Source organism: Lutjanus erythropterus, chromosome 13, assembly GCF_056507025.1.
Source record: "Lutjanus erythropterus isolate fLutEry1 chromosome 13, fLutEry1.hap2, whole genome shotgun sequence".
Classification (NCBI taxonomy): Eukaryota; Metazoa; Chordata; class Actinopteri; order Lutjaniformes; family Lutjanidae; genus Lutjanus; species Lutjanus erythropterus.
In genome coordinates this window covers 22,597,076-22,624,441 of record NC_139329.1, presented here as the reverse complement: position 1 = coordinate 22,624,441, position 27,366 = coordinate 22,597,076, and the positions used below count along the sequence as shown (strand labels likewise).

The following is a 27,366-nucleotide window of genomic DNA, read 5'->3' as shown; positions in this document are numbered from 1 at the left end:
ACATACCGGGGGACACTGACATGCCTCCAACCACCAAACAAGACAACTGCTGCTGCAGAGGAGGGGAAGGTTTTATGGTGCTCCACTTCACTGCCGCTTCAGCATTACCTCCTTCACTTCTCCTCCGCCTCCTTTAAACTGCTTTCAAGTTTTGTTATGCAGATATAAAAATCTATTCTTTAACTTAAATGTATGTTCTACATTTTGGGGCTTTCTTAGACTTTCTTGTCTAGAGTTTATGGGAGGAAGTTATATTAAGTTTAATTACATTACAGTATATATCATCACTCCATTGTCAGGCCTCATAGCTTTTTTTTGATGGTTTAAATACTATAACTTAGAGTAATCAGAGTTCTTAAAAGTTAAACTTGCCTAAATACACCGTTCATCAGCAGGGTTAGGTGAGACTTCTTTGAAATGTAGTCATTTACTCAATTCAGATTACATGGCATCCAATGGATAATCTAATGGATTACAAAATTAAGTGGTGATTATGACTGAATCACTTCAAAATCAAACATTGAAAATATTGCATCTTACAATAAAAAAAAATGAATGCAGCCACAAGTATTCCTTTTTTTCTCTTTAAACATCTCAAAACAAACAAATACATTTTACATATTCAGTATTTACAGTTGATCAAATCAGATGACCCTTACAAAAACAGTACTAAACACAGTAAATGACACTGTAACTATAATCAAATTTAACATTTTTCAAATAATATGGGCTGTTTATAGTTACTTGTTTTTTGGTCTGGTTACATCATCCTGATTACATGTAATCCATTACTATTCAACGCCCGCTAATCATGTAGAAAAGCAGATGTAATACAATTTATCAACAAAACAGAAAAAAATCATCTGCTTCCATTAATCTGAAAAAAGACCTCATGGTGCCCCTAGGGTCATGGCATAGGAATATCTATTGTAACTTATATGTTATAAAATAGGGGGATAGATATAAAATTCATTAAGTTATGAATTCTTATCTTGTAATATTATGCAAACATAATTTTGCACTCTTGGTTGAATGCAAAATTACTGGAGTGTTGCTGTCACCCTAACACCATCTGGACCATCTGTGTCACATGAACGTCTAATATGTTAAAAAATTTAATTACATTCCTACACATCTCCCCTCTCTCTCTTGACATGTCTGTAAATGTGACAGAGTTGCACACTGCCGAAATGAGCAGAAATTAAATCCTGTGTTCTGAGCACAGATGACTTGTTAGACCCATCTGTACACATTAGACATTCAGGCCGGTCAATAATTGAATAAAAATATGTTGTTTTTCGACCGACGGAGAGTAGCATTCCCCTGAATAATGCAGCCGTTTCATGCTAACAAAGCTGAGGAAATCCTCAAAGCTCTTTCTCAGATAGGGAACAAAGCTCATTGTCAGAGGATAGAGAGGCAACTGGGATTACAATGGGAGCATCCAGTGAAACGACTTGTCAGTCCTAATCTGGGATTAGCAGGCTTTCGCGCCTCCTGGGCGCTCTAAAAGCCACCTGTTTGGACGCTCCTGCAGATGATGTTACACTCCAGAGCTCCTTGTTTGATTGTAATTCTTTTGTTTACATCAAAGTTTTAAATGATTTTGTTTTTTTTCATTATGATGATACAATCTAACATTCAAATCTATTCATTAATACAGTTTATAAATATATAAAATAAATAAATAGTTTATAATTTTAATTTCCTAAAATAAAAGATGTGTATCTATTGTCGCTATAATGTATCTCTGCACCAGTGCCACCAAGAAATTATTGTTCTATAGGGTTTCAGTGGTTTAAATTCTAATTAATAACATGTATATAGTCAAAGATGCCTCTGGTTTTCCTCGTCTATGAAATTAATTGTTCTCCACTTTTGTGCCATGATAACGTCTCAGCTCAAGATTGACTTTAATAAATTACATCGAAAAGCAGAAAACGTGATTGTTCTTAGCTACGGTGAGACCCTAGTGTCCTGTAATGACTTATTGAAGCTCACTTTTTTCTGCTGCTAGCCTCAGGGCTAATGCAATCACTCTGAAAAATGTGTGAGGGCAGCTGTCGTATTGCCACAGGCTTCTATCATGACTTTCTACTGTTGATGTCACCCTGAAATAGCCTTTACTGTTAATGATACTTTTGAAACTTAACCCTTTGGAAAATTAACCAGCTTTGATTGCTTAAGCTGCTTAATTTATTTGATGTAAAGTGCAGAAACACATTTGCATTCCTTCAAGTGCTTTATAAAAATATCCAGTTGCGTTGCCTTTTTTGACAGATATTGAGGGATGAATTCAAATACAGTTACTTGATTTCCTCCTTGGAAAAAGGGCATCCATAGTTACATCTATATTCTTAAGATAATAGGATTTTCCCCTGTTTACAGCTTCTGTCAAGTATATGGAGAGGTCGAAGCACAACAAGGCTTAAAACTTGTGCAACAAGCTTATTTGCGCATCACTGTGGCATTATGTGCAGTCCCACAGAGGTCAAAGGTAACTGTTGGGATAATAAGGATTGTGGCTTGAAGTGAGAGGACATGTGGCAGTTCGCTGTAGCATCAGCTCCTGCTGGTAAACATCGCATTACCTCCTGTAAGATGTTTGTCATACGGCAAGCTGTATGAGCTTTAAGCTGATACAGATCAGAGGTGAAAAGAGGCGAGGAGAAAGAGAGATAATGAGGGAAGGATAGTAAATTGATTGTCGGTGTAGAGATGTAAATAATGAAAGAGATGCACAAAAATTGACGTTGCCTGTTAACAAGCATTCAGATCATGGAAAGAATACTTCTCAGCTTCAGATGTCTTACCTATATTTTAGTACCTATGTTTATTTATACAGACTCTGAACTTGCTCTGAATTTACTTGAATTGTTGTATATACTATATATATTGTGATGTTTTAATTTTGTGTCAGATAGCTTCCTTGTACTATTATTGTTGTATCTTGCTTGGTTGTCATTGTAAATGAAAATTGGTTCTCAATTAATTTATCTGGTTAAAAAAAAAGCTAAGATAAAATAACTAAGCATATCTGTCCATAAATCCATCAGCTTTCCCTTCTGTTAACTTACTAGAAACCTGAGGAGTGTCATCAATTATATTTGTCGGAATATACTCATATCATAGTGATGTACCTTTCTGAAAATACTCCTGGCTGGTTAAGGAATGGTTATGTCCACCTCTGGCAGATCAACAATTCCTTGTGAGGTTCCTCAGGGTTTTAGTCCCAGTCCTCTTATTATCTCACTGATTCTGTTTTATGCCTGTTTATATATATTTAATTGTTATATTGAGGATATCAAGTCATATTAGTCCATCAGATCCATCAGATCTCTCCTCTGTTCACTAGTAGTGTCACAATTCTCCAAATCCATGATTTAGCTTGTCCAGAACTCCCCACTGGCTAGGAGAGTTCAGGGAACATATTAAACAAATGTCTTTAACTATTAATTATTGGACTTTTTTGCAACTACCAACATACAAAGATGCATATTTCTGCTTTAACTGTTCGTGTTAAATCTGCTGTTTTATGGGCAGCATTTCTCTGTTTATATGATGGCATAGCTACCTGGACAATGTGGTCTACTTTAGGGATTAAGAGACAAAATACTCACACTGACCAGGTCTTCTTACTACCGTGGGCGGGAGGTAGCAGACAAACAGTCCTTTTGAGTCGGCGAGTGTTGACTTTGGTCTTCAATGGTTTCTTCAGTGGTTTACTCTGTATCGCTGCCACGAGGTAGATAAATGTATATGTGTACTGTATTTGTGTTAGCGAGGGGTGTGTTCGCGTGCCAGGAAAAATAACAAGCACAAGGGAGGGTGTTGGTCAATAAGGCCACTTCTGGATTTCTTGGGGTCTGCGGTTTTGGTCCGGGTCCCTGAACACAGAGACCCGGCATAGTGGTGTGTGTTTACGCCCACTGTACAAGCGATGCATTCATCATTTTTTGAGTGTTCCATCATTGGCTTTGATTGAGACTTTCCATCAGTGGGACTAATGGAGACATCAAACCCCCATGTTTGCTCCAGGTGTCCATCTGATGAGAGACAAAATCCTTAAATTACAATGTTTGTTAGTCTTTAACTTCTCTGTAGACCCTGGATACAGTGAATTTATTTTCACATTTTCCTGCATGGAATGGACGAGGAATACGTTTTGGTAATTTTATATTTGAAGAGATTTATTTCAGAACTAAATGTTATCCCACCTATTTCTATCAAAATAACGACCTGCATAAAGGGAGAACCCACTGAACAAAGTCGTTGATACTTTTTAATGACCTAGAACTATTTGTATTCAAGTACCATGGAATAAAATGTTATTCAATTTTCAAATTAATTTATCTCTTAAAATGTTTTTCTATGTCAGTGAACAGTAAAAATGGTATTTAATTGATTAATTTGAAGAAAACATTCATGTTTAATGATACAAATCTGATACAAATTATTTCCACTAGGTCTTTGGTCTTTTTTTGATGATTATTTTTTGGTTTTACCAACAGCTTCACCTCTCATATAACCTTAGAGATTTTCTGGACGTGTACCCTAAACTAGGCTGATGCCAACTCCAATGAAAATATCAATGTACCTGACTGGCCAGCCAATAACTACAATTCTTCAGTGCCATCTTTCTATGGGATCTAGTGTAATGTGGCTTTACCACTGACCTACTGGCCAACATGTCGGTATTGGCGCGGTGTTTCTGCACTTAACCTCCCACACATCATCTGTCAAACCATCAGACTGTGATGTCTTTTTCTTGATGGTGACTGCAAAATGGATTAAAATTGCTATCATGGTAGATGTAACTTTAATACATTTAATATATTTACACATTTTGGAAAGTAAATTAAGAAACTGTTTATAGATAAAAATAAAATCAAATGGCAGTGTCTGCTGTGACAAGATTTATTGAGCTGCACAACTCATTTTAGACTCAGACAGTGTACAGAGTGAGGGCTGAACTGCTGAAATTTTAGTCGGCCATGTCAGGCTCTTGTATAGTTGAAGCAGAGCCACGAACCGATTTCCCGAGGTCAGTATTCACAATTGCCAGGGTGACGTAACGATTCATGTGGACAGAAGTTTCAGCACAAATGATGGCACAGATGATCAAGGCACCACATTTCGGCCTTGTTCCAAGTTTAAATCAGCTTGAGCTTTATTGAAGATTGTCAATAGGCAGTATGGTTTACAATGACCAATGGGCTGTTTTATTCTATATTTTACACACACAAAATGACTCATACAGTAGCAGTTGGAAGTAAACAACATTTCTAAAATCGTACGGTGTATGCTCCATTCATACAATGGAAATTCATTTCACTGATGCAAAATCTGGGAGATCTAATGTGGCAAAGAATAATTTGCCACAAAGATCTTACATAACCAGAGATACTGAAAGGACAGGTGCTGTACTTTGTTGTACACACTAAGATAAAAGCTGTAATCTTACAGAAGACAAATCTCTGGCTGTCACTGCTCATAGAAATGCCAGTTTAGTCCAAACACAGAGATCAAATGTAACTCTAGAGGGCAGAAAGACATTTCTGAAACATGACACATGTTGTTGCTGTCTGATGGAAAATTTGTATAACTGGCCAGCCTGATGTCATGGTTTTAAGAGTTCTAGCATATTGTCTCCTTACAGAGGCAAAGATATTGTTTAACTGGTGTTAAAACACAAAACAGACTAATATTAAAGTTTTTTCAAATGACAACTACAATGTATCCTTACTGGTTTAGAATGAAATCACTCATTTCAAAAAGGGCTACCTCAGTTTCACTCTGTACCCTGCGTGAATGCTGCTCTTGCCTGCCCATCTCCTCTCAGTGCTGTCTTTCCTCTGCACGGTCCGGCTCAGCTCAGCTCAGCTCAGCTCAGCTCAGCTCAGCTCAGCTCAACTCGACTTGCTCTTTCTTGGTTTTCTTTTGTCAGAGGTTGTGGATAGTACCTGACACTTGTTTTTGGTGCTATCTCAGAGTAAATCACTGTAATCATCACTTCTGCCCTTAGTTTTCAAACTGGGGTCAAGGACCAGCAGGAGTCCTTGAGACAGTTGCAGAAGATTGTGGGAGAGAACAGAATTTTTTTTTCTTTTACTTTTTTCACATTTTTTGGAAGTTGGAACAACAAGGGAAAAACTAGGGTTGGATGGTTTGATCAACTGTAATTCATGGCGATCCCAGTTTGACCAGTGAGTGACAATGAAGACTGAATAAAAAAAGTAATTCCCTAAGACATATCTTCTCAAACTGGGCGTCTCAAACTGGGGGTCCGTGGTCTGGGAATCCATGACTTACATATATATATATATATGGAGCGACCAGAGTTGTCTGTATGCTGATGTAGGATTTCCCAAACTCTCCTGTTTTTTGAGCAGTCTTTTGTCTAGCCTTTTGTCTCCTTCATCCTCCATTATTTATGTGTTTCTGTTGCATTGAAGATGACAATCAAGAATCCTGCCTATGTTGAGATGGTACTGTCTGCAATGGAAAACAAAAATCAAGAAAAGTACCTAGTGCCAAAAGTGAGTCATGTTCAGCCAAGTCATACCATGCAGCACAAACATGGCTTTAGTCCATTGTGGTTGTAAATACTTTGTAATGAGGTAAATAGACAGAGCTCTTTCATGTAACATTCAGTGCATCATACGATGGTCACACAGTGACTCGTGTTTACCTGAGATTTGTGAAAGGATTTGGTCGTGACAACTGATTGATGTACACTCTGCACTGACCTGACGGTCGCACACAGCATCCGCCTTCTGCTCACCTCCCTTCATTGTTTCATTTAAGTCATGAGAAGGTCAGAGAATACCTGCATTCGGTCGCATGCGATGATAAGCACCTCCAGCTTTGAAACTGAGCTGCTGCTTGTTGGCAGTGGAGCTACAGAGCTTACTCTTACAGTGGAATCCATGTTAATGGGCTGGAATTTCAGAAAACAAAACTGCTTTTCTTGCTAATAAGGCAGTGACGAAACGGGCTGGTTTGGGGGGTAACTGGCGCTGCTATTGAACGTTTCTATTTTGGGCAAAAGAGCAGGGACGAGGGAATCTCTGGGAGAAAACAGGGAAGCGTGTGTGTGTTCACATTCCACATGTCTGACCTATGACAGTGCCCTCTGTTTGCAGCGCTCTGCGATGATCTAATGAGAGTCCAGACAGACCCAAGATTTAGGAGCTGGGAGAGCTGTTCTCATACAAGGCCAATTCTCTTCTTTGAGATTTTTTTTTTCATTTATTTATTCAGGGAAAGAAAGCACACATGTTCTTTTTAGCAACGCCCTGCTGCTCATTCACACCTGGGAGTTGCCCGCTACTACCACAGCCACCAAACAACTTCACTGCAGCGATTAGGTTTGAAAGAAGCATTTAGGTGGCAGGGGGTCTAATGAAAGACACTATCAAGTTGCATTAAGGGAGGTGTCGGTGTGCATTTTTTTCAGCTCAGCCCATCAAAGACACCAAAAGGATATTCCAGCCTGTGGTGCTTCAGTTTTGACCACCCTTTTGTCTTTTGTGAGTTCCTTAACTTTATTAAGATATAACACAAAATGTCTGTGGTACCCCTTTAAAGGATAAGTCTATTGTCTAACAACTTGGGCTTATTTTTGTTGGATTTCCCATCATTTCACTTGGAATGAATTGTACTGTGGAGGACTCGAGTCACATGACTTAACTTACTTACTTAAGTGACAAATCTGACTTGAGACTTGCTTGACTAACATGATAGAATATAAAAGACTAATCTTAAATTGGTATTCATGACTTGAGACATGACTTAAGACTTGAGACAGATGACTTGACAGTAAGTGACTTTTTTTTTTTATTAAATATTGCTAGACCAGCAGAAGCCAGACTGACATGTATCATAGAGGAGGCATGTCCAAAAGTAATACGTTTTGGATTCATGAATTTTGATGTTAATGACGGTAGTCAGAAGAGAACAAAGAAGAAGAGAACATGCAGCGTCATATGAGAAGAACCTCAAAATTATAACTTTAGAGCCTCACTCTCCATTTTAATGCACTTTTTATTAGTTGCCACTCAAATCACTCAGATTTCTCCAGTGTAAGCAGGCAGCAACAGTTTTTGTTAATGCTGAAATAAATGTTTTCCTGTTTTCATGACCACTAACTTTTAATTGATTTAACTGTTGAAACTGGAGTAGATTATCTGTATTTTGTATAACTTCACTTGTGACTTTCTTGACTCATAGTACGGACTTGTCTCGACTTGCTTCATTCTCACTACGGTGACTTGAGACTTGCTTGTGACTTGCACACGTGTGACTTACTCCCACGCAGGTAGAGCTGTGACAACCTGTTACGGTGTCCCACAGCGTATGAGTTGTGCTGGTCTATAGTAGCAAGAAACACAAGCAGTTGCATGATCATAAAGGTTTTAAACAGCCTTCTCCAAGTTAGTAACACTTATTTGGGAGAGAAAATAAGGGTGAATGGTAAAATTATGCCTCAAATGGTCTTTTGTAAACATCCATCACAGTTTATAGGCAGACTTCCTGGTTTGTTGTTGACCTGCCGTTCTGGCCACACAGTTCTCTTGTGTAGTAAGATATTATTGCAGTCATTGTATCATTATATTAGTGTCCAGTACAGTGGTAAATATTATGTATGTAAACTAGCAGATTGGTTGTTTCTTCCCCCAGCAGACTTCACTGTGGCAAAGCTGCTGTGTCACCTGATCTCAGCAGTTATTTTGAGTGAGTTTAATGTTATTGTTGCAGATTGAAATGAGAAAACCACAGAATAAGATCGGCCCAGAACTTAAGTGCCTTGCTCAAGGGCACAGAATGGCGGCATAGCTTGAGTTGCTACAGTTTCTGGTTGCTAAAACAGAGTCTTTGTTTTTCTCTCTGTTAAACTTTTGCTTTTCTTTCACTGTGTTTTCTTGTTGGGACTGTCCAACAGACAAATAATTCCAAGGAAAGTCCGCACTTTTCTTTCTGCCCGTGTTTTTTCTCTCCTCTCATTCTGTGTCTCTCTTTCTCTTTGGTATTTCCCATTTCCTCAGTTCTATCCAGCTGGGACGGCTGGAGATTTTACACCCAATTGGTCGAGTCGAAGGCCTTTGTCGGAGCCCTTCTCTCGCTCCACAAGTGGCAGAAGGGACCTGGGTTGTGAATGGCGCTTTGTGTACTGTTTTTCTAAGAGGGGGCCCTCTCTCTCCCGCTCTCATCTGTCACAGGTCCCTCTCCGTCCACGCTCCACAATGCCTGATTGTTTCTGCCAAGTCGCCAGGTTCCAGGCCAGATCTGAACAACACTTTCCTGCCAAATTCCGACCCCGGTTTTCGTTTTTCTTCCACTCACAAAGGGATTCTAAGTTACTGTCCACGTTTTAGGAGGGGACTTAGCTATCTGTCCACCAGCAACAGTTTGTTTGTCGAATGTGTCTCTGAGCTAAAGGCTGTATGAATTCCCATAGGCAACAAAGGAGGGAAGGGAACTTAAAATGCTCAAAGTGAACAGTAAGTAACGTTACTGAGCACACCTTCATTGTGATTATACAGCATACACAAGCCTTATTGAGCTGAGATGTAATCCCTACTTGTGGGACGATCTTCCCAACCTAACTTCACGCTTGTAAAAACCTCTAAAACGCATGAAAAATTAAAAGTCTTCACTCAACAGTGCGTGCTCTGTTTAGTTTTTAAGCAGGCAATCTCACCAGTATCACCTTCCAAGACATATCTTAGACTGGGGAGCTGCTTTCAGAGGAAAGAGTTGATGTTTTTATAGATGTCTGTCTGACAATATGAAAAGGCTTTCGGAGAGCCTCAAGGTGGTGAAAGATGAATTTGTTTTGCAGCTATCAGTGCATCATTATTATCATATTACTGCTTCCTGAGAGTGACTCCTTGTTGCCGAACTCATTCTTTTGTTGGTCTCTTTGGGAGAGGGTTGCTCCTTCAGCTATAATCACTCAATTTCTTCCTGTGTCTCACTAGGGAAGGACCTTCTATCTTGAAGCATGCGAGCTGTGGTCAGATGAAAACTCCGCATCTGCAGAATGTTTTTCATTTTTTCAGAGATTAAGACAAATGCATGGTTATTCTCTTATTCTCTTTTACATCGTTTAGTTCATTGTTGTCCTCCTGAACAGAGTCAAAGGGAACCTTGTTTAACTATAAACGACTATTTAAATGTCCAGTGTGAGCAGGAAAAACTCACATTGATAATGTTATTCTGCAGAAGTAGTGATCTCTGGTACAGCACAAGATCTCTGTTTTTCTTCATGTCATGACAGTAGCAGCTGCAGGCTAATGGCAACACATAAATGGGCTGGATAGAAGTTCTTCCTCTGTTACAATGCATTATGGTTATACCTGATGTCTGGCACTTTATTCTATTCTTAAATTGTTTTTCGTTTACACTCAGATGTCATTTTTCTTGCCATCAGCTCTGTTTCCCATCTGATGCTGGGAAAAAATGTTTTTTACATTATTTATATTCCCAAATCATTAGGTCACAATGACTAATTATTCTGTGATTTTCCTGCTTAAAAATTCTGGAAACTCCACATTTAAGTAGTTTACAGTCTCATTACTATCCCTGTTGTTTTGATTTTTTTTTTTTTTTTAAGAAAAAATGATAGATAGATAGATAGATAGATAGATAGATAGATAGATAGATAGATAGATAGATAGATAGATAGATCAAAAAGTCAAGTAAGCTAAGTAAGTAAGCTTTTGCTTTTTTTTAAAAACAACGATTCTAAATAAAGTTCAACAATTTGGTGTGCAAAGAGCAAAGTGATAATAATAACAGTAATATCTAATAAATGATAACATAATAGTATAGAATGGGAGCTAATTCAACAGAAATGTAAACAAAGTGCATTATAATAAGCTGTATCTTGGTTTAAACGTGCAAAAAAGGAAAAACAATAATAGATGGTAAAATCACCCTGACAAGTCATGTGACAAAAACTACCATAGCTCTTCAACTCCACAGCAGTGATCTGGCGAACTTAACATTCACCATGTTAGTTAAACAATGGAGTCATCTAAACACTAGCAATGCGATTCTTGCCTGATGACGAGTGCGTGAAGTCCACTGTTTTCCTGCCCCAGCCAATCACAAAAGGCGCTGTGGCATGCTTACCAACAAACCCCTGCACTGTTGCATGATGGAACCATATCAGTGGCAGCGAGTTATGAGGCTGGGCATTCCTGGCCATATGAGACACCAGTTCCAAGAAACTAAGTCTTAAGCTCCCCCATAAACACAGCACCAGCAATATTGTCAGCTAAATATAGGCTCTCGTCTGCCTTCTCACTCCCCGGCTGGCTCCCCATCGCTCTCTCATCGCTCCAGTGTGGATTGCAGGAGTTGATCATGGATTAGTGATTTGCTGTTTGTTGGTTGTCTGGGGTTTATAATCTCATGTACTCATACCGCTGTGCAAAACAAACAAAGGTCTGGAGAAACTGAAGCCTCACACTGACTCCTGTTGCTATTCCTATCAGTCAAATTAGGCTTCGGGTGGAGCATGGCACCGGTGGCAAGTTATAAAAATAAATAAATGAACTACAAATAAAGCTGTGAAACAAAACACGCTTAAATTATTGCACAGACTTAACCTAGACTTTGGGTGAAATTGCTGTAATTATTTGTTATCATTCCCAAAGCTGGCAGATGTCCACCAGAGGTTTCAGTCTTGGTGGTGGTAAAAAAAAAATAAATAACCAAAATAGAGCTTTTATTTGTTAAAAACTGTGCAAGTCAAAACATGCTCAACGGCATACAGTCATTTAATACGGAGCTGTGGCTACATGACACCATGTGCATCTGGTGGTTATTGGCTTGTGATTTTCCTGCTCAAAACACAATACCATTTAAACCATAACGTCTGAGGGAAACTTGTTGGATTAATAAAGATATGCAAAGAAATTCTCAGTAACATTTTACTTAAATTCTGAAATGCTGGAGGCACACTATGCAGGATTTTCTAAAAACAAAACAAAACAGTGCAGTGCGTATATTTGCAGTTATCCTCTGCATATATTTTCTTATCTTCTTATTATTTTTCTGTGTTAAGGACTTTTTTCGGCATTAGGCTTTGGGCAGTAGTTTGCAAAGCCCAGCGTTGTGCAGATATGTGTGAAACAATCACAAAATAACATTTCATTTTGTCTGATTCAGAGTCTTTACTCATTCTGAAAATGGCAGTACATGAGTGGAAAAAAAATAAAAATGAGAAGAAATAAAATTCATTGATAGTTTACGGTTTAACTCCAGTAATGTCTCTGTCCCTGTCTTGTCTGTTGAGCCAGTGAAGGAGGAAGGCAACTTTAAATGGTGTGTTTACAAACATCAACTGTCAAATCCTGCATATTCTACCTTTAAGCTCTGTTTTTGGTGAGCAACATCTCTAAATGGAGACTCTTTAGCTTCCAAATATTCCAGTTTCTTCATCAGATTGTCACTATCTCTTCAAAGTGTTTAACATCACGCAGAAATTTAGTGGAATCAAGTAATCATTTTTCACCAGCATAACATAAATATATAGATTTTATTTATCTCAAGTCAATTCAACTTTTCTCAAAATTCTAATTTTATTTTTAGACCACTTTAGCACAACATGGGATGAATAAATGTACTTTTGTGAGTTCACTCACTTATCACATTACATATCAAAAGAAAATTAGATAACTTTGAACTAATAATTTAACCTAATGTTTGAGAGACACACTAAAAAAATAAATTCAGCATAAACAAGATAGACTTATCTATTTCTGTAAAATTTAGTTTATTAGACAACTATTGTGGTTGGTTTCCAAAGTGACAGTTGATGTTGTACTATTAATGGTTCTCCAGCCTCTTCAGGTGAGAATTGTTTAAGCCTCAGTTTTCACACTGTGACACAAGTCAACTCTGATTTTATCTGCATCGCTGAGTCACTGGAAGCCACATTCTGACTCATGCAGATGACATATATAGATCATCATGACCCTCAGAATCACTTTACAATGTTCAAACCCATGTGAAAATCAGCTCTTTTCACATGATACTCAGATTTATTGCACACGGGAGTTTTCTCTAACTGTTCTCGCACACACCGTTTGGATCTGTGTTTGATTATACTTTTCTCCATCTTTTCATCTTTTTTTTTTTTTTTTTTTATCTCAGTCTCACTTTGACATTTGACTTCAGTCCGTTATCTCACTTTTTTTTAAATCAACTTCCTCCGTAAATGACATATTTTCACCTTTTGCTGCCTCTCCACATGTGCACTCTGCAGCCTTCAGACATTTGACTGAGGGTCAGATTTACGTCTAAGGGCACCCGAGGGGGCTGCATATTTCAGAGATGGACAGGCTGCTGTGATTTACTGAGTGCTAACACAGAAGTAGCAATCTGTTTTACTTCACAGAATTTGGTGTGTGTGTGTGTGTGTGTGTGTGTTGTGTGGGCGTGGATTGTTCTAAGGAAGCAAAAACAATTCTGAACAAGCCGACGCCCTTTTTCCTGAAATTTGAATGATCAGTTATCAGTAGGTTTGTGTGGGTGAGTGTTAGTTTCTGTTGAATTGTTTACGTGTGTGTGTGCGTTTGTGTAGGTGTATTATTACTTACAAGGACCAATTAGCCATGTAATGACAGAACAAGGTGGAAAATCCTTTAAAGTGGGCTGGTGTTTAGATTTAAAATGAGAAATAAGGGCTGAGATTAGGCTACAGGAGTGGAGAGAATAAATGTGGCCAATGAAAGTCCTCATAACTATAGTGCAACAAAGGGAAGTCATTACAGTAAATGATGTATTAGTCTAATGACTCTCCCAGCCTGAGGCTTACATTAGAAAAAAGAAAAAAAGGAAGATTTTTTCCGCTGAAACTCCGCAGCGCTCAGCGTCTGCTTTTTTAACAGCTCTGAGGTGATGAGAGGCCTTGATGCTGCTTAATAGATTAATAGATTATCCCCAAGGCAGTATGTGCTTAATGCGCATCAGAGTGTGTGTGTGAGGAACGTTCAGCATGAATGTGTTGCAGACATTATAAGCTGCTCAGAGTGAATGCGTCCAATAAATGCCAAAAATATGATATGTGCTTTAAATTGCTTCTGTGTGTGTGTGAGCTGTAATTACATCTTCGGCATTCACGTCTGCATTTTAAATGAAGTTGTGGTTTTGAATTCACCATTCAAATGCATGGGTCTGAAATTTCCAGTGTGTTTTTTCTGTGGCTTCAGTGTGCAGTCAGCGGTGGACAAACTTTTTAGATTACTTAACATGCTCAGAGTAGAGCAGCCTGCAATTTTTTTGATGCTGCTGATGGAGAAGACAAAGTGAACTCAGTATTAAATGAGACCTGAGGCTTAACAGTTCAGATAACTGAGGGCTCGTTATTCGGCAAGCAACAGAAGTGTTTACAACCTAATTAATAAAAATAAAACATTTATAAATAACTTAGTCTTATTGTAAGGTGGTACCAAGGAAATTAATTTTCCTGCCTTTAGTATGCTTCTTAACTTGCTTCAGTGTATTTATCAAATGCATCTACCGACTCTACTGTTTAATAAATTTTTATTAATTGAACTTTTACTGTTTTGTACACTAAAATGTTAACATGTACTTTCAGTCATTTTCATTTTTATTATTACTTTTTTTTGAGACTTCTCTACTTTTTACTATTCAAATATCAGGCATTGAAATGATATGACTCTTCATAAATTGTGGCCTATATAGTAATGTGCACAGTTTGAACAGCTGTAATTAAGTTTCCACAACTACAGATGGGTTACTGTAAATATGCGACCAGTATAATGTATATCAGAGTACACAAAAACTTTTATTTGGCATATTAAATTAACGTATCAAATCACCAGATTACCTTGGAATTTTTCGCTTGCACCTTTTTACACTTTACAACAGGCCTGTTTTTAAATGTTAGTAAATCATTAATAAATGGCGATGTATTTTACTCTTTACAATAGGGCTCACTTTTGCCAGTTGTAGTAAGATTAATTAGTAGTAAGCAGTGACTGAATTGTACCAAATGGTGACTCCACATTGATGTATTGTATTATATTATAGACCATTTCTAAATAATTTTTCTGTGATTGCAGTTATAGTAAGTAAATGACTGTCATATTAAAACTGTACTTTGATATAGTGTGAGCATATTATAGTCATAGTATTGATGAATATTAATTGAATATTTTAATGCTCAGTACATTATTACAGGCCATGTGGAGTTACAGTGGACATGTTAATCTGCTCCTGAGGGGCTTGAATGAATCCTGTGCACAGGTTTATGTCAGCTGCTCTATATTTCTATATCATATTGTAAGTGCTTTTATAGGTTTTCTTATGTGTTTTTTATGCTTTCCACAACACAAATTGCCCTCTCACATAAATACCAAAACATAGAGACATATTTGAATTTTTGTAAATTTGCACACTTTATTTTGGCTGGAATCGAAGTGGTGACATTTCAAAGGCTGGCTTGGCTAGCAAGGCACTGTATATATAAAAATATAATTTATGTGTGAAAATGTTGCTTATTTTTCACTGTTTCAGTTTGCTTTATGCCTCTGGGAAGAGTTTGGTTATGATCTCACTGGTGATCAGTATGCCTCACTCAGCAGCAGAAGTTCAAACCTTTAGCCGGTCCTAGAGAGTTTGTGTCTTATTTATCTTATCTGAGTGTCTTTGAGTACCTTTTAAAGCGCTTTATGAAAAAAAAAAAGTATTAAAGTGGTTGTGGCAGATGACTGCCCACCATTGAGTCTTCATCCAGTTGAGGAAGTTTTTCCTCACCACTGTCAACTCAAACTCTCTCCTCTTTTCTACATAAACTAACCTAAAATTGTATTTCTCTGGTATAAACTATGACCACAAAACCCCAACCTTTTCCTCTTTTCCTCCACAGAATGATGTCTTCCATGCAAGCAACGCCTCCCTTCCACCCACCATCTGAGGAAGAGGAAGCGATAGGTCAGGACATTGCGACCTGGACCAACGACAAGCGAGAGGGCCTGAAGGAAACGCCGCCGTCTCCCTCCTCGCATGACCAAGCCCACCCGGACGAGCTGCAGCCGAGCAGAGAGAAGCTGACGGATGCTGAGTGGGAGAACATGGTGCCTGCTGCGATGGTGAGATGTGAAATATGCACAGAGCTGAGGAATTGACCATATCTTATCTTGAGATATGTTGCTATAACTCAGATCCATAAAACAAATGTGGTTAGTGTGTGTACACAGTGTACACACTCAGGGCACACCACTCATAAAACACTCATGAAATACATGCCGGAGTACACAGGGTGTGCAAATTCTCATGCATAATGATGATTGTGCACAATTGAATGCACATACATGTGAAAACAGCACACACACACACACACACACCAGTGGCCCTCTGTGGTGTGTGTGCTGCAGGCAGTGCTGTAGGCAGCCCAGTGAGGCTTCTCCTCCAGAGAGTTGTAGCCCCTGGTTCTTCTCATCTCCACAGCCTGTTTTCATGTGTGTGTGTATGTGTGCGTTGAGGTGTTAGTTACTTGGCTTCAGGTTCTGTTGGTCCCTAATGGAAGAGGCGTGTTTGATTTGATTCTCTGAGGAAACTGGAAAGTTCTGAGAGGAAAGTTTCCTCAGGTATCAATGTTGTGGCAGAATACATTTAACATTTCCCAGACAAAAAATGTCTTTGAATTTTAATTCTAAATTGTCCAATTTTATTAACATATTATTGTATTTTCTTTCTTTTGTTTTCATCTGTTATTTTTAGGATTGTAACCCAACTATATTTAACCATTCTGAGTGCATGATAAAAACTTTAAAGGCAATTAAATATTAATAATATTATTTGAAAACTTGACTTCACTTAGCATCAGTGTCAGGGTTCAAAGTGGCCTTGAGGCCAAAATGTCCATGAACACTTGAAGCAGGTCCATTTTTTTTTTTTTGTCTCACCCTCTCTTTTCTTTTTTTTGTAAAGTTGTCACATACTGTGTATGTTCTCACTGAATGTGAGACCACAGGAGACTGATAAGAACCTATAAGGAAGCAACAAGAAAGAAAAAGGGAAAAGATATTTTTTGGTCACTCGTTAAAACAGAAGAAAATGTTGGTTCCACAAAGTTAGCAGCAGAGTAAAGTTGTAACACCAGGCGTGACATTGTGGTGGGCCTAACAGGCCTGTCCTTGCCCACTTTATCAACTGGCCCATCCTTAATTCCTGGGAGAACATATATTTCCTTAAAGCTACCATGAATTGTACCACCTGATTGATTTGTTGTTTCAGTAGTCGGACTCACCAAATGTACTCTGCGGGTATAAGCCTGCCAGTGGTCACTTGTTTCAGTCAGCATTGCAGCATCTGCTATCTGTGTTTCCAGGTAGTCGTTCACAGGAAACAACAACAACTAGCTAGCAACCTACACGCTAAAAACAGCATGTACAAACCTAAACAAACTACCCACTCTTGCCTTTTCTTTCAAGGTGATTTAGTCATTTTAATGCCAGAGCTCGCCTCCTGACATGCAGATGTTCCCCCAAAAGAAATTCCCCTCACCAAGACACTATTTTGCAGTAGCACAGTCACTGCATCTTCTGCTCAGTTCTGCTTAGGAGATTGTGATTGGTTTAAAGAAATACAAACAAGCCAGAGCATTTTTTCCCCTATAGCAGAATGACTGTGGGTGGAGCCAGACCTTCTTTTCTGGAAAGAGGTCTGGTTATACAAGACTATTGTTTCAATCATTTATCAAGCAAAATTGTCAAACATTTGTTGATTCCAGCTTCTTAAATGTAAATATTTCTTGTGTTTCTTTGGGCTCTGGGGTATTGTTTGCGTTTATTGACATTTCATTGACCAGATGATTAATCGATTAATTGTGAAAATAATTTCAGATTAATTGATCGTGAGAACAACACTTAGTTGCAGCCATAATTCGGACTGATATCCAATATGTGACTGGATCATGGTTCAGTGCCTTGCTCAAGGACAACTTAACAACATCTCAGGGGTTGTCCTGGGCATGCATTGTCCTCCTGCAGAGATTGAACGTGTGACCTTTTGGTTTATAATATGATCTGACCATCAGATCTTGCTCCCTCCACCATGCCGCTTGTATAACTCTTGAGCAGCGTTCTGTACGATCCTGAAAAAACACACCTTAACAATCCACAAGTGACACACTATCTCCTAATCCTCATTACAGAGGCATCTTCCGCTTAAAGACAAAGTGCACAACGGGGCCTCCTGGAGCCATTTCAAGGGCGTCTTAAGATCCCGCTGTTAGCCAAAGCCCCTTGTCTTTGAAACATAAGCCTCCTAAAGTTCTTGGAGATCCCCCCACTCTGTAAGGGGAGGAGAAAGCGTCCAGAAATAGCCCCGGTGTTAGAACACCTGTGCTGAAGTGTCTGTTGTGTGGGACAATGTGGTCGTCTTGAAGGGCTTATCTTCTCGGTAAATATAGACTCCTTGTGCCTCTTGCTCAACTCATAACCCAACACAGCAAACGGCAGTGGGACACTGCAGCACAAAATAGTGAGGCCCATCAGATATATATCATCTATTATCAACAACTTTGAATTCAAACTCTTAATGTGACCTTCATTGAATCCAGATTGTGAGGAAGAAAAATGTCTCCTCTTTTCATATTTACAAGGCTTCTGTACATCTAAACTGCAACATACAAAAGTGATTCTCTCTGCATTATGGCTGCAACTAACAATTATTTTCATTATCAATAAACAATTATTTCCATTAATCAAGTGAACTGTTGTTTTGTTTGGTCCATAAAGTGTCAGAAAATGGTGACAACTGTTGATGAATGTTTCCCAAAACCCAAAGTTATGTTTTCAAATGTTTTTTTTCCTCAACCAGGGACCCCTTATATGATATACTGTGTGTTTTGAGATTGACATTTCACACTTCATATATTTATTAAAGAGCTGACAATAGACAGATGACAGGAAGCCAAAGAAGAGATGTGAAAAAATGTTAAAATGCAACATCTACTGACTGTTTAATAGTAGAATAATAAACCCTTCAGTTTACTTTTGTAGTTCCACTCAATTTCTGGATCATGATTATGTCATTTGATCCCATAGACACTCAACCGTTGAGCCAAGATAGCCTAATATTGTTGTTTCACATAATTTCAGACTACACCAAATACATAAAAACGGTCTGTCCAAAGGCATTTATTGCTTTCTGACTCTGGGAAAGTGGGAAAACAGTAAAATTCCCCCAAACTACTGTATCTCTGAACCACTATGTAACCAAATCACACACATTTAAGGCAATTATATTGTATGTGATCGCCTTTTGAAAACTAATGTAATAATTTTTCATTTCCATTCACTAAGCCTCCTCTGAAACTGTTCTGAAAATCTCTTAGTGTGAGACCCTGATGACAGAAAGATTGACTACTGCCAAGAAACCATCAGCTAAATCCAAAATAACATTATAAGCATGCAGTAAACATGTGTAAAAGCTGTGAGATGTATTTGTCTGTTCTAAATCAAGTATAAAATAAGTAAATAAGCACACATTTGGCAATCACACACAAAACGTCAGTAATCAAACCTGCATCTGTGCTGATATTTTCCAGCAGTTCTAACCTTGGCGCTCTCATATTTGCTTCCTCCTCACAGGACAATGAAAGCAGTAAAGGCTGCTCAGTCTACTCCTACCGGACTAACTCTACCTCTCCACCCAAGCCAGAGGAGTTTTCCAGGGATCGCGGGGAGCCAGTGATCGGCCTCGCCTTCGGGACGCCGGAGCGCCGCAAAGGAAGCCTGGCAGACGTGGTGGACACACTGAAACAGAAGAAACTCGTGGAGCTGACCAAGACAGAACAAGACGGTAGGCAGAAGTCTTTGTGTGTGTGTGTGTGTGTGTGTGTGTGTGTGTGTGTTATTACTGTAATGTCTCCAAGGAACGTAGTGCAATTTCAGCACAACCTTCGTACAGTTTCACAACAGTTCAGAGGCTGCAGAGTATCAAGCCAAAATTCCACTTAACAACATCAGTGAAGCTTTTGGCTGTTGTCATGTGAAAATCTTGTATCTCCACAATATGAACGTAAAAAGATCTAAGAAAAACAGATTTGTTTTGTTTAAATGGCAATGCATTTTTTGGCTTTATCTTTTTTGGCTTGGAGAGAATACAGTTTTTGCAACCACTTTCCCTTTGGGGATCAATAAATTATTTTGGGTTCTGATACTTTTGTTTTTCAGGCAGAGAAATTTACGGTGTGATAATAGTATAAGAGAGCAACTACTCACCATGTTGCAAATTTCAGAATTGATGATTCTTTGGGTGTTTGTAGTTGCTTTGAGAGCTTTTTGCCCTCTGGTAGAGCTAAATCGACTGGTGCATCAGATGTAGGAAGAGGTTAAGCGAGCTTCAACAGACTCATAAGGAATTGCAGGCCTGTTTGGTGCTCTTTAGGGAGATCTTGCAACTGAAGATACTTGCAAATTTAATTCAAAGTATACTGGAGCGTGTGGACTAAGGCAACAAACTTTATTCAGTGACTAATGTTTCAATGCCAGATGCATCTCCAGCAGAGTCTGGTGCATCAGTTTGAAAATATCTCAAGTATTACAGCTGAAATCGATCACTGAACTGATGTTGGAACAAAGATGGCAGAGCAACCAGATCAGTGCTCATACCGTCATCTCATGTTTTTATGTGTTAACAGAAATCTAGATGAATCGGTATGTCCTCAGCCTACGAGCCTATTTTAATCTGTGTGGTAATTTGCACGCTAAAGTAGCATAGGATGACATATTGATGATTTGTGACAGTTGACAGTTTTACTATGGATACAAAATGCCTTTTTTAAAGTTTCATTGGAGTTTATTCTCTCATTTTAAGAGATAAGATAAGACAAGACAAGATAAGATAAGATAAGATAAGATAAGATAAGATAAGATAAGATACACTGTAATCACATTTCACACCTTATACAGATATGCATGAACATGAATTGAAAATTGCACAAATATATATAGTAGTAAAATTGATATTGAGTGCATTGGTTACAGGCAGGAAATTCTCAGTATAAAATATATATTTTTAATATACTGTATATCTGACAAAGGGGATGCTGTTGTCCCTCATTTCCTCCTCACTCACACATGAAGCGAGAACAGCCTTACCTGTATTTTGTTTTTTCTCTTTCTGCACACATCCTCTCCAGAGTATCTTTGAACATCTAAAATTACAACTGACAGATCCCTCGCTTGTTAGATCACAATATCAATCAGTGAAAACACTGGTTTCCCTTTCTCCTCTGCTCCTCTGATCTACACCACTAACACAGGAAAGCGCTGCAGTCTCCCAGCATGCCTCGGCTTGCCCCTTTCCACCCCACAGCCAGCCAGATCTAAAACCATCCAACACCCCTCTTTACTGTTATGTGCACATAGTAATCATGATGATATCAGAGGAGCGCTTGATCTCTCTCATTTAAAGGTTTTACTTTGTTATTGATACAGTAAAGTGGGCCAGAGTGGGACAGCCAGAGGCATAGTACACTACACAGTGCCTTTAGTTGAAAGATAGGTAGCTTGCCTCTTATCTACAGTGCGGAAACTGGTTTGAAAGGAAAAACCTGTGAGTGTGAGAGTGTGTATGTTCAAAAGTGTTGTGACATCTTCCCGTCAAATCAAAGGGGACCTGAGTGGAAGGAAATGCTTAGGGACAATTTTAAGTGAGTGTCTTCTTTTTGCTTTTTTCCATCAGAAGTGTAGGTTGCTCCTTTCTCCTCCTTACCAGGCTCGACCCTGCTTAGCTTCTCAATCTGCCTCTTTTCAATCTTATGCCCGGTTTCTGCACACAGTCAGCTGGAGATATCAAAACAAATGATCCTGTTGTTTCTGCATTAAAAACTTAAATATTAATAATAATTAATCAATCTCAGTAAACCTGAAGAAAATTTTGTTAATTTTTTCAAGGATTTCTGTAATCTAATCTGATTATTTGGGGATTTTGTTTGTATTACTTCAAAATCAAGTATGAAAAATTGAAAATATTGCACTAATCTGTTAGAAAATCCATTCATGAGTTGATTTAAGTGCCATAGTCTGAAGATGCAATCAAAAATGCAATTAAGTTATCCTCGATAGTGTAACTATAACTTAATTACACATTTTTCAAATGTAATATGGGCTGATAGTTACCTATTTTTGTAATCTGATTATGCAATCCCGATTACATGTAATCCATTACTGCCAAACCCTGTACAGCAGCTACCATCCACACAATCTGTGTAGAGAAGTTAAGCATGGTGTATTTGATCGAGTTGGAGTTTAGGGTAGTATGACTATGCTGATAGAAATAAATGCATTAAATCCATTCACATGATGGGTATCAAATCAATGTTGAAAGAAAGGTATCCAATGAAGTACTCTATTCATATCAGTATTACTCAAAGTGTGCTGGTATTGATACTGGTATAATATTTTTTTTAAACAATACCCAGTCCTAGTTGCTGTCCTAGCTGATGGTATATTTAGATTCAGAAAACAGGATCATATAGAGTTTGAAGTTCCCTTATTTATGATTTGAGGTACAGCTTTTATAAAAAGTAAAAAAAACAAAACAATACAAAACAAAAACAAACAAAAAGCATAACTGTAAAAAAAATGAAAAATGTATAGCAATAACCTGAAAAATTCTGTGCACTTTTCATTCGAGTGCTGCCTGTCGAGTGTGTGAAAAGACGAGCTCGTGCATAAAGGCAAACAGATCAGCAGTGGATTTTGCATACGGACACATGAGCAGCACGGCAGCTCCTCTGTAAATACAGCTTGAAATATTTCATCCATTCATGCCCAAAAAAAAAAAGACTAAAATTTCCTGCATATTTCTTTGGGGGGAAAAAAACCCTTATCTTACTATTGAGCTTGTCTCTTCTTTTGCTAATTAGGGGAGCTGCTATCCCTGAGGACCAGCAGCATTGATCACTCTGCGAACACTTAGCTAAGAGAAAAAAAAAACAAATGAGATAAACATGTGCAATATAACCAGGCACACTGAATCATACAGTGTTAGCATGAATAATAACTCTGTCTCTGGGCCTTGTAAACATTCATGTGAATTGCTAACTGTGGTAATGCTCATGTTCATTTGGAGCCTAATGTAACCCTACACATTGAGATTGACAAGTACCACTGCTTTTTTCGCCTAATGAGTTTAGTTAAAATGAGAGGAGGTGATCAATAGATGGCTGAGGCTGAATGCTTCATTAAATGAGGTCTCCTTCAGTGGCAAACAGTCACATTGAAAACTGTGGAGCGATAAATCTCCACACCCTTTGTACTCTTTCTCTCATTTGTTAATTTGTGGAAATAATGCTTCTTCATTTCATTGCAACTTTCACTGTATTATGACGGGGGTTGCTGTTCCTCTTCCTCTTTGTGTTTCTATCCTTCAACTTCAGGAACCTTTGAAATCACTTTTGGCACATTTTTGGAATCCCTCTTCAACAGGCAACCTTGCTCACATCCTGATTTAAAGCTTTGTTGTGTGTTGCTGGTAAAGGCAAAGCATTCCAAATTCATAAGCTGTCAGATTTTTTGTTTTGTTAGAGGAATGTAATGCAGACAGAAGTGCAAGGCCGTCCTGGTAAATAGGCTTATATAGTAATTCCTGGTGTGGCACAGATGAGAGATCATTTTGTATTTCATACGCTGCATGTCAGAAAGCTCTGCAGGTTCATTCTGCATTAAAGTCTTTTTTTCTTCTTCAGTAATATGTGTTCATTTAGACAGACACATAAAGCATGGTTTTGTTCAGAATCCTCTTTACAGTACGACCAGATTTGATCATCTACTCAAATGGCACTCACATTAAAGCCTGAACAATGCTGTCCCTTGCCTTGTCCTCCGCCTCCTGCTGAAAGCGGTTCACTCAGCTGAGTGCTCCCAGGTTAGATTGGCTGTATGATCAAATGGAACAAAACCCTATTAGCCACTGAACGCTCGCTTAGCCTAACATGGCTGACCCCTGCGTGCACTGTAGCCCTGAGCTAAAGTGCGGATGATGTCGTTGTTAGCCTTCGTGTTGTGCTCACCCCCTGTCGGCACGCTGTTAGGTGTCCGCTACTCAGAGAAACCCTAAGTGCCTGTGACAGTTGTGATGAATAGACATGGCCTCGCTTTGCAGTGTGGGAGACTGTTTTTTTTTTTTCACCCAACTGCCGCCTCAGCTTTTAAAAGCTTTATCAACTCTTTAAGATTGTGTCAGCTGGCTTTATTGACACACAGCTGGTGGCTGCAAACACAGCCTTTCTGCCCGGACTCTCACAAAATGCATGGCAAGAGGGTGAAGGTCCGACATTTTGCATTTCTGTTGCACCTGCATTGTGCAAAGGTTTAGAAACAAAAGCTTGCTTCACACAAAAGGCGTCCTCTATACTGTCAAAGCACTTAGCGCTTATTAAACTGGTGGTAGGCTTGTTACTGAACAAAATGTTCAAGGCTGGGATAAGGGAACATCAGAAGAGAAAATGTGGGCACCAGACATGCAGTGGAATGGAAGCACTCCTCCATCCTCTGTCATTTAGCAGCTAAAAATAAGCGATAAAGAGGACGGGAAATAAAAGCTTGGAATAAACAGAGAATAATAACCCGAACAATAACTGTCTCTTAACATTGATAGGGTCCTTGTTAGTGATCATTAATCTGAATTCACCTCGTCTCCTTGAGCCCCTGATACAAAAGGGGAAAAAGCAGTCAGGAGAGGACGGATTTATCTGAAAACTGATGGACATCAAACCGAGTGAAGAGTGCAATCAGGCACGCTCAGTTTTGATGACTGAATTATCATTATCTGTATTGTTGTGGCTCCCGGGGGCCGAGCCGCAGTTAACAGGGCCTGGCATGGCCATGGTGCCCTCATGCCAACTTAGTCAGCCATCTAATGTGCCTATAGCAGCTCTGGCGCCTGGCAAACACTTAACATCACTCTAATCCCTGCTTACACCCGAGCCAGTATGAATTACTGTACAATTCACGTGTTTCATTTGCAAATGAGATTGGGCTCAATTACCGCTACACTGTACTGCTGCTGCAGAGCGGTTATAAAACAGACACCTGTGTGACTAATTCATGAATTCAACTGCTAAGTACCTAAACTGGACAAGAGTTGAGTCTCAGGAGATGTTTTTTTCCTTAGTGTTACAGTACAGATGATACAGTGCAGGTTTGGTTGTGAATATATGAAGGCTGAGTGGCACCCCTAACAAAATAATAATAAAAAATAAACACCAAAAGACGCACTGTTAAAATCCGCTGATAAAAGCGTGCAGACTGACTGGATAGATCGAGGCTTCGAATCAAACAGTGTACTGATTTGATGGGACGTTTCTCTCTCATGTTTTTTTTATGATCATCACTCACTGCTGTTGACAGGCAGTCAGACTTGACAGTCACCCCTCAATCTGAAGAGGCATTGGTCTAAGAGATTTGTACACAAATCATTGTATTAAGAAATCTAGGGTTTGGAAAAGCAGAGCAGGGTATATTAGCCACATTTTAGCCAGACCTAAAAAAGGTCCACCTAACAAAATCAATACCAGTTTAACTGTAGACTATATTTAGAATGTTTTCATCACTTCACTTCGCTGTCAGACAGCCTTTTCTGACAGAAAACTGCTGCTATGTAGCCAGACAAAGCGCTCTCTGAACCAGCCAAACTCCATAGGCAAAATCAGTAACTTTACCTCACAGAATGTGGAAGTTGCTGGTAAGCCGCTGCTTCAATTTGTTAGTTTTTCTGTGTGACTTTGGTGAATCCAAGCTAATGTTTTAAAACACCAACATCACACAATAACACAAACTAACAGATCGAGGCAGTGGTGGGCCAGCAACATCTGTGAAGTAAAATTACTGATTTTGCCAAAGGAGTTTGGTTGGTTTGGTTTTCAGTTTTCTATCAGAGAACACTGTCACACAGCAAAGTAAAATGGTGAAAATTTTCTAAATAGCGTTTATTAGATGGGGCTTTTATAAAGTTGCTAAAATACCTTTTGTTGCTGATCCTGTTCATAGCTGTATGTCGCATAGCTTCTAATCTGGTTCTCCTCTCTGCTTCTCCTTGCTGGGGGAGTGCCGAACACCATCTACTGTAGCTACTGCACTGACTATCAGCTAGCACTTCACACAACCCTGCAACGAATAATATGATCTATACTTTAAAATCTTATAGACTTCATTGTGCCATTTGTTATACACACCCCAAACACACAACTGTTACAAGAAAACTGCACATTTTGTTGCTACCTCAAGGCACACACCAAGCATTCATAAAAACCCCAATGATACAGTATCAGATTTGTGAACATCACCCACTGCTCCTCCCAACATATGGAAATGGGCAACAACACAACTTCCAATATAGCATTAGTGGCAACATGATGTGACGGTGCATGTCCGGGATCCAGCAAACCGACTTTCTTTTCATAAGTCATCATGACTGTCTTCAATTCATTCATTTTTGTGGAAACTTGAACTCATAATTAGGTGCAAAACACTCAACCATTTTCTGTTTTTGTCTGCCCAGTGTCCTGTTTCAGCTGGAAAAACTTTATGTTCAATTATAACAGCACTGCATGCATAAAGGCCCTGTAAACATGTTTTCTCAATTAGCCTCTCATGATAACAAATAGGGGCCCTAATGTAAGAGTTTAGATTATTTCTAGAGATATTTTTTGTATTTGTGTGTGTGCGCTCTTGTTTAAACTGTATTGAAAATTGCCATTGTCAATCAAATCAGATCATACCGCACTCACACACTCCTGATGAAGCAGATTAACTGAGTTTCTGAAGCATTAAACTCTTGAAACTAAGATTGATTAATATGGTTTCTCTTTCTTTATTTACTTCGAAACATATGGATGAAAATCAGGTTTTAGGGATCTAAAAAGCAACTCTACTACTCTACTAAATAAACACACAATAATACTGATCCAAAAGATTACTGAAAGTAAAAACATGGACTAAAAACTTCTTACCACTCCACAAATTCTTTGAACTATGAACATTTTTTTTAGTTTTTGAAATATGCTCATTTTTATGAGCAGAGTGCAAAGGCATTTAGAGTTTTATGTGCACAGTGCAAAAGGTGTTTTGAGTTTAATCTGCAGCAGAAATATTTTCCAAGTACCTACATTGATATGTTTTTTCTTATTGTAATCTAATTTTTAGACTTTATTAAAATGCTTAATGTCCCTAAAATATGTACAAACTATGCTCAACACTACTGACTCTGTTCTCTTTCTGTGATTTTCTGTCTGACATGTACTGTTCATCTGCCACTCTGGTTCTCTGCTGGGGTTGTCACCATGTTGTGTACTGCATGCAATGTAACTTA

At 38.7% G+C, this 27,366-nt stretch overlaps 1 protein-coding gene across 3 annotated transcripts in view; it reads left to right on the top strand.

Annotated features, from left to right (window-relative positions):
- Nucleotides 1-27,366, top strand: part of LOC146316543 (transcription factor SOX-6-like) — a 151,564-nt gene that overhangs the window by 37,714 nt on the left and 86,484 nt on the right. For all 3 annotated transcript variants that reach the window (XM_084734171.1, XM_084734169.1, XM_084734170.1), the window contains exons 3-4: nucleotides 15,908-16,130; nucleotides 19,638-19,848. In XM_084734171.1, coding sequence (XP_084590297.1) covers nucleotides 15,909-16,130; nucleotides 19,638-19,848 — 433 coding nt within the window. In that variant the 5' untranslated portion in view covers nucleotide 15,908. The remainder of the gene's footprint in view (nucleotides 1-15,907; nucleotides 16,131-19,637; nucleotides 19,849-27,366) is intronic.